Source organism: Physeter macrocephalus, chromosome 9 (assembly GCF_002837175.3).
Source record: "Physeter macrocephalus isolate SW-GA chromosome 9, ASM283717v5, whole genome shotgun sequence".
NCBI lineage: Eukaryota > Metazoa > Chordata > Mammalia > Artiodactyla > Physeteridae > Physeter > Physeter macrocephalus.
Window position 1 is genome coordinate 11774291 of NC_041222.1, and position 8067 is coordinate 11782357.

The 8067-nt window shown below is 52.7% G+C and overlaps 1 protein-coding gene across 4 annotated transcripts in view; it reads right to left on the bottom strand.

Annotated features, from left to right (window-relative positions):
* RGS3 (regulator of G protein signaling 3) overlaps positions 1 to 8067 on the bottom strand; it is a 131102-nt gene that overhangs the window by 98029 nt on the left and 25006 nt on the right. For 2 of the 4 annotated variants that reach the window (XM_028493600.2, XM_024126164.2), the window contains exon 1: positions 754 to 807. In XM_028493600.2, the coding sequence (XP_028349401.1) occupies positions 754 to 807 (54 nt within the window). Of the gene's footprint in view, positions 1 to 753; positions 874 to 3264; positions 3321 to 3885; positions 3977 to 5138; positions 5200 to 8067 lie in introns of those variants that run through there. The other 2 variants (XM_007109478.3, XM_007109476.2) reach the window with 2 other exon arrangements.

Below are 8067 nucleotides of genomic sequence, written 5' to 3' on the forward strand. Positions count from 1 at the left end.
CATCGGCAGGCGGACTCTCAACCACTGCGCCACCAGGGAAGCCCCATGCCTTTTTTATAAAAAAAAAAAAAAAAATAAATGTCCCTCAAAGTTCCAGAAGAGTCTTGGGGGCTAAGGGATCATCACTCCCACTCTGCCCCAAATCCTGAGACTGGAGGCTGAGGGCCAAGCCCTCTCTGTGAAGTTGGGCTCTGGAGCCAGAGGACTCCGGACCCACCTCAAGGCATCACAGCCATCCGGGAGGAAAATCATGTGTGCGCACATATACACAGACACATCCTACCTCGCTCACAAGCACACACCAACACACGCTAAAACACAACCACACCTATACAACACAGGACAGGCACTGCCGTCCCATCAGAAGTAGGGAAAGTTAGCAAAAAACCACAAATGTAGCTGCTCAGCAACCTAGCCACTTACAATCTCAGGCTTGGGATGATGCTCTTTTTCACCCACACTCCTCGCAAATAAAAATGACAGAAAATCAGCTGATAATCTCACCATGGACTCCACCCAGTCAGTGGTTAGGATGGCGAAGAGCTGGCCCCGTCTGCCCCTAGAGAGGGGCGGCAGGTAAAGGCCACCTTGGGGCCAGTTCCTGCCTCTATCCTCCCCCCAGATCACAATGAACCTGCAAGGGCCAGGAGGAGGCAAGGAAGGCCTTGTGGGGAGACAAGTCCTGCTCGGTGAGCCCACACCCCTGACCCCCAACGACACCCCATGCGCCCCCACAAGGGGCCAAGCACCCACCTGGCGGTAGCGGCGCTCCGAACACACCTTGCAGAGCCCATTGAAGCGGTTCATGGCTGCAGGTCCTGCCTCGACTGCCGCCCCATGAAAACCCAGCTCTCCCCCGCAGCAGTGGGAGCCCGCACTGCGCCCCGTCAGCCTGGCATGACCGCCCTGGGAAGCCCGCCCCACAGAAGAATGGCAGGAAATCACCTCTCACCTCCCCAAGCCCTGTCTGTGCTGTGTGCCTCTGCACGATAAGCCCGAAGGCTTCCTGAAACCTCCGAATGACAAGGAAGAGGGAGAGTTTTATATTAAAATTCCTGTCAACTAGTTAGTATTCCCCGGGCCCCGGCGGGGAGAGGGCGCCTTTGTTCTGGCTGCATTCTCCGCCATGGGCCACTTTGTGATTCCAGTGTTCTCACAAACACCCCTGGCTGGAGGAGAACCCAGGCAGAAAACACGGCCCACTCTGTAACAACGCCGCCTCCCCCTGCAAATCCCAGGACCCCCGGTACAAATGCAGGGAACTAACTCAGCCTAAGAACCTAAGGATGCTTTGCACCCACAGACATCCCACGTCAAGACAGGGAATACAAAACATCTGGAGTTTGCCTGTCACTCAGAAGCTACTTAAAAGTCAGTTTCCTCATCCATGTACGTGGGCTGCTTTAAGGATCTGATGACAGACCATAAAGTCAAGTTGGGAAGGGATTTCCAATCACTAGATAATCCAACGTCCTCTTTTTACTGGTGAAGAAGTGGGGGCCTTGAGCAGTTGAGATCACACAGCAGGGTGGGGAGGAGCTGGGACCAGAGCCCCAGTCTTGACCTCTGCCTTGTAGAGCAGTGCCTGGTGAGCCTAGAGCCCCTTCTACCAACCTCAGAGCCCCTGAGGAAAACTACCCAGCCACTCACATCCTTCATGCCAGAGAGTGTCCCTCAGTCCAGCCCAGCTTTGGTCACTGTGACAGTGGTCAGGCCACCCAGGTTTCTAAGCCTCCATCCCTCCATGCACACGAAGAGGGAGTTGAACAGGTCACCTCTCGGGGTTCTCCCTCTGTCCTAACCAAGCCTCTGACAATCACCCACACCTTGCTGAGTCCTACGGACATCGCTGCATGTGCAAGCCGAGGAAAATCAAACGCGCCTCAGGACAATGCCCCCAGAGGTCAGGGCCTGTGTGCAGAGCCCAGCACGAAGTAGGACTCTCCCAGGCCACCTAGAAACCTGCAGTGTTGATGTCCGGGCACTTCTCACAAATCCCCAGGGAGACTCCCTGGTCACTGTCCTCTCTGTGCTCGGCATGTACAGAGAGAGGGAGAAAGGCCTTTGCAGTTCCCCCACTGAAGCTGGAAGAAAGCTTTTAAACTTGTAATGAAGCCACGGAAAACAGAGACCCAGCAAGTTACCCTAATACTGCACTATCCAATATGGTAGCGATTAGACACAAGTGCAATTTAAATTTAAATTTTTAAATAAAATTTAAAATTCAGGTCCTCGTTCATTCTAGCCACAATTTCGAATGCTCAGTAGCCACTGATGGCTAGTGGCTGCCATAATGGTCAGTGCAGCCCTAGCCTGTACGCTCTGTGAGGGCAAGGATCTTTGACAGCTATATCCTGGCACCCAGCACAAGGCCTAGCCCATGTAGATGTTCAATAAATAATGAATGAATGAATGAGTGAATGACTTGAGTGAATGAAAGGGGAAATGTCTTGTAGATAATAATACACCTAAATGCCATATATTGTCATGGAAAATATCACTGTCGTATTTTCCCAACTAGGCCACTTGCAGGAGACAGCCATACCTGAAGCCATATTTGCTGTCTGTGTGGCCACAGAGAGTGACCTAATATCTCTGAACCTTACAAGTCCCACTCATCTGTGAAATGGGTAGTAACAACCATCTCAGAGGTGGGAGTGAGGGTCATGTTAGATAACAACCGAGGGGCGACTCAGCACTGGGAGCTTGTTTCTCCCTCTCTTCGTGGTTAGAGAAAACCAGAGATCACCTGCCATGGCCTGCAAAGTGACAAATTCGGATGAATTCCCCAAAATCCCTATAGGAAGTTTCCTCTCTAGCTTCAAAGCCCTAATGAAGTGAGGACCCATCAGTCTCGGGCTCAGACTCACAGCTGCTCCCTGATATCAAGGGGGCCAAACCTGAAGGGGAATTGGGCCACAGTGGCAGGTGAGGCAAGGGGCCTGAGGGGGCCTGCAGGAAAGGGAGGACTCGGCTTCAAGAGACCAAAAGTCAGTACAACCCAGACTCCTCTATTTCCAGGGGCCGGGGCCCGGCTCTCTCCCCACTCCTGCCCCAAGCTTGAGTAACCCGAGAAAAGCACCAGAAATAACCTCTTAAAAATGCACAACTTGCTGAGTTTCCAAGCACCAAGTGAAACTGAGTCTCAGGCACCGAATGCTGCCCTGTTTAGGGGTCTCCTGGGCCAAGGGACTGACCAGAAGCAGGTTAGAGCCCAGAGCAGCGCTCAGGGCCCGTCAGTCCTGCCCAGTAGTCCCCACCTACCTTGAGTTTCTCCCTGTTCTCGGTGTCCTCACCTCCCAACAGTCTCAACAAAGGGTCTGGAAGGTGACAGAGCAGAGTCAGAAAGTTTCTGCTGGCATCTTAAGTGCCCATTCCACAGACCACCCAGAGGATGAGGCCAGGGTGCCAGGCCCATGTGGCGGACCAGGTCACGGCTGGCCTCCAGGATGTGGGAATGCCCAGGCTCGGGCCAGGCAGGGGCTCAGGAGCCAGATGGGTGCGTGGGAAGGACAGAGCAGAAGGGGAAAATCCTCAGGACCCACAGCAGGGCCCACATGGCCTGTCTGCAGAGGTGGGCGCCCCAAGGTCAGCCAGGCAGCCCAGAGGGGATCCTGAGACCACGGACCCTGAGGAAGGGCCACACGGGAAGGTCCAAAAGCCCAGCCCTCCATGAGTTAGATAAATAAAGGAGTCATGGGCATGAGGCTGCCTGCAGGCTGCATTCTAGCAAGCACTCGTGAGAAGTCCCTGGACCCAGGGTCTGATAGCAGCCTAGCGTGACACATGCCACAAAACACAGGGACTGAGGCTACTACACAGTGGAGTGGGGGGAGCCCTGGGGGATGGCATGTCTGGGCAGAACTGAAGGTGGTGGGCATGCACCTCTCAGGGGCTGCAGTCTCCGCCTGGCCACCTTCAGGTGCTTGGTCCGGCCCAGGTCCTCGCCCAGCAGGTAGTACCAGCCGCTGGTCTCCTGTCACAAGAGAAGGCGTGACATGCTCAGAGGAGGCAGAGGGCACAGGTCAGGCAGCCACCAATCCCTGTCAAAAAGCAGCAGCTGGAGAGCCTCCTTAGGAGCAGCATCTCTGCAGACACACACACTCCAGCCTCCCTTCCCCAAAGGGAGCTGCCATGCCTGCACCTCCAGGAAGCCCTCCTTGATGCTCCAGGCAGAGCTGATCCCCCCCTCTGCCAACTTCCCACGCCTCTTGTCCCTGGAGAACAAGTCTACTCACAGGCTTGCCTCCCCCACTAGGCTGTACACAGGCTCCTTGATGTGCCTAGCACCATGCCTGGTACACAGCAGGAGCCCAATAAATGTTGACAGAACAGAACGGAGGGAGGGAGGGAGGGAGAGGCCAGAAAGCAGGCATCCTGAGGCCCCTGAGCAGTTCCCAGGAGGGCATAAGGCCAAGACTGCAGTCAAGACAAGATAGTTAGGACCCACATGTAGGATAAAGGGTCCTCAGCCACCTACCCCAGACTTCACTTCCAGGACACAGAGCTGGGCGGCAGGGCCACCTGGCAACTCCTTGCAGTGGGCCACCAGAACATCTCCAGGGATATGCAAGAGGAGCACATCCCTCCCCTGCACAAAAGCCTCACATGCAGGGAGTGCCATCCAAGTAGAGCTGGGTAAGGGTCTGGCCACCCAGAGGAAGGGGCCTCTAGGTCCCAGAGTCCTCACCCAGTCTGAAGGAAAGCTCCACAGAGGATGCTCACTCCATCCCTGAGCACCTGCTAGGCCCAGAAACCTGAGACCTGGCAAACAACGTCAAGACAACCCCTGGAACAGACCACGAGAAGCACCCATCCCTCATCCTCCAGGGCAGGGAGTGCTCTGAGCTCTGAGGGACCTGCCAGTGTCCTTAAGGGAAGACACCAGACCTAGAGCCTTCTGGGAAGACTTGGAGCCGCCTAACAACTGGTCTCTGAGAAGAATGAGCCAAGGCAGGAACCCAGACCCTTGGTCACGCCGTTAACAGTGTTGTTAGCAGGCCAGGGGGCACCTGTCTCAGTGGGGCACCATCTCACAGACTGAAGCCCCGCCGCAGGGCTTCCAGACAAAGGCCTCTGCCTGTACCAGCCCTGGCCTAGGGTGGCCTGACCCTGCCAGAAGCTTCCCTAGGACCCACCTTGTCCGGAGTCAGGAGGGACTTCACCCCGAAGCTCATGCAGCCGATGAGTCCACTCTGTCTGGAGAACAAGAGAAGCTCGAGTGAGTACCTTTTCATGGCGCTACATCGGGAGGTCGACTGTCAAGTGTAACGTAGGTTTGCCTGATGCGCTGTGGTTTACGAAGCACTTTTACCTGCATTGTCTCATTTGATCTTTCCAACTTTGTGAGTGAGGCTGGAGTGGAGTTATTCTCTCCATTTCACAGAGGAAAAAACTGAGGCTGAGTTGATCCCCTTCCCAAGGTCACAGGACTCATTAGTAGTAGAGTCCCATGGGAAACCAACCATAGAAGCTCAGAGTTACCTCGGAGGTTCGAACTGTTCTGGTGCTGGTAGGTCTGAAGAGCCAGTCCCCAAAGGGAATTTCAGCTCCCACATCTACTGGTGATGTTCAGTCCAGGAGAAAAGTTATGGGGCCTCAAGCTCGAGAAGCTTTGTCTTAGGTCCAGGCAAGACCTGGGCAGTGCTTGGACAGTTCCAGATCAAGGTCCAAACCAACCTGACACACAAAAGTTGCCAAGACCAAACTAACCTGGCTGCCAGTGGGCCAGTACACATGAGCCAGGGTCAGGACTCATGGAAATGTCATGCTGTGCAGACAGGCTGAGTTCAGTTGGGTCCTACTTGACTAAGGGTAATTCAAAGTTCCTGAAAAGTGTCCATCATTGAGTTCCAATGTGCAACACTGAGGGACTGATTGATACTTGGCAGCTTTCAACAGTGATAGCATAGATTACTATTAATGAAATGCCAAAAATAATATTGCTATTATGAGATAAAAGCAAGTTTACAAATCTCTAGTTTAATGAGAAAGATGTCCACCAAAATATTAACAATGGGTGTATCTGGCAGGTGGGAATAGAAAGGTTTTTCTCTTCTCCTTTGGGTTTTTAGTGTTTTTAAATTTTCGCTGGGAACAAGTGCTACTTTTGGAATCAGAAAAAAAAAAAGTAGTATAAATGTATTTGAAAGTACTTCTATTCTACCACATCTTTCTCTACCCTAACACTAGAGTTGCTTTTTTTTTTTTTCTACCTCTTCTCTCTTAGCATATCCCCAACTCAGGCCTCTTCAGAGATTGGTTTAATAGCTATTAATCAAGAAACAACATGGGTATTAAGACTGGAGCAGAACCCTAATGGTTGACTTCAATACGTGAGGGACCCACATAGATAAGGGATTCAGCATGTTCTGGGGAAGGCACCATATCAAAGCCAAGGATGTAATGAGCTGCCTAGATGGGTAGTGAACTAACTCGCTGGAGATGTGCCTCCTCGGAGCCTGGTCTAAGGGGGCCTGAACAAGTCCACAGAACACCCTGAAGAGCCTGTCCAAGTCCTGTGCCCCAGAGCCTGCTCCTGAGATCCAGACCCAGTATGTCCAAGGTGGGGTCTGGGCATGGGAGTCTGGAGAAAGCTGTCCAGGGGATCCTACAGGGCACCCACCCGTGCCTGCCCCAGTCGAGGACCGGTAGTGTACAACATCTTTATAAATACATTTTGTTTGGATTCCCCAGAAAGGGTGGCAGCCTACCATCTGACAGTCCTAAGCAAAACAAAACTGGCTTCTTGCCGGCAGCCAAGCCGATTGAGGGCCAGGGATGCAGAATGCTGGGGACGGATTCTCAAAGCTGGTACCCCTCCCCCCACAGATGCACACTCTGCACCAGGCCGTGTCTCACCAGCTACTCTTACTCTGCTACCCACCCCCACCAGCTCTCTCTTCCTGCCCCCGCTTTCCGGCAGCCCGGGCTGCACCTGCTCTCTTCTCCTTCCTTGCCCCCTCCCATCATACCAGGCCATATTAACCATCTACCGATAGAGAACAGTGTAGTCACTCCGTTAAAGCGACCATTCCACATCCACCTGCCCACCCAGCACCAAAAACAAATACTCCTCCCTCCTGGCAAGTGGCCAAGTCAGCACTAATGGAGGGGCAGCTGCAGTGACCAACATGAGTGGCAGACACTGACCTGAGCTGACATCCCAGAAAAGCCTTGTCAAGACTTTGCCAAAGTCCTCATCACTGATTTAATTTTGTGTGTCAACACATTCAAAAGCAACCCAGCTGGTATCTAGGTGCCCACACTGCCTTGCTGTACACTTTTCTTTCACACTGAGTATGGCTGTAACTTTCTAAATCTCCAGGCAGGATGCTTTAGCTGTAATAAAGGCTGCCTCTCCCTGCTCTTCAGTAAGTGGAAATTTCATCCCCTGGTGCTTAGAGAATACTAAATGGTTAATAGCCTCCCGTGAGCTTTGCTTCCTGCTAAGGGGCCTCCAATGATTTCATGATAATTTAGGCCAAGCAAATGGTCACAGTTAATATCCATAAGTAGGAACCTCTAAGTGTTCTTCAATTAGCTACTTCTGAAGCCTGTTTTTGAAAACCTTTGGAAGAAGAAAGACTTTTTTTACATGCAGTCTGAGTACACGGCAATATACTGGCCAGGTAATAAACTTGGGACACCGCCTGAAATTTCTCTAGGCACAAAGTCTCAGGGGCCAAGCCTTGGGTCCTTCTGAATGCCGAACCCTAAGCTCAGCGAAGCCTTGACAAACGGATGAATCCATCATGCCCATGTTGGCAGGCACTGGGCAAGGAGCTGCAGCATTAAGGAAACAAGACAAACATTCAGGGATTTAAATACCAGTTCAAGGCAGCAATACAAGGGATGTCACTAGACAGAGTGATATTGAGAGATGAACAGTGCAGGCAACAAATGCTGAAAGCTTAGAGAGGCAAGAGGTAGTTTAGGACTGAGATGCTCAAAGAAAGCCTAAAGGGTTAAGCCAGGGCTTCCCTGGTGGCACAGTGGTTGAGAGTCCGCCTGCCAATGCAGGAGACACGGGTTTGTGCCCCGGTCCGGGAAGATCCCACATGCCGC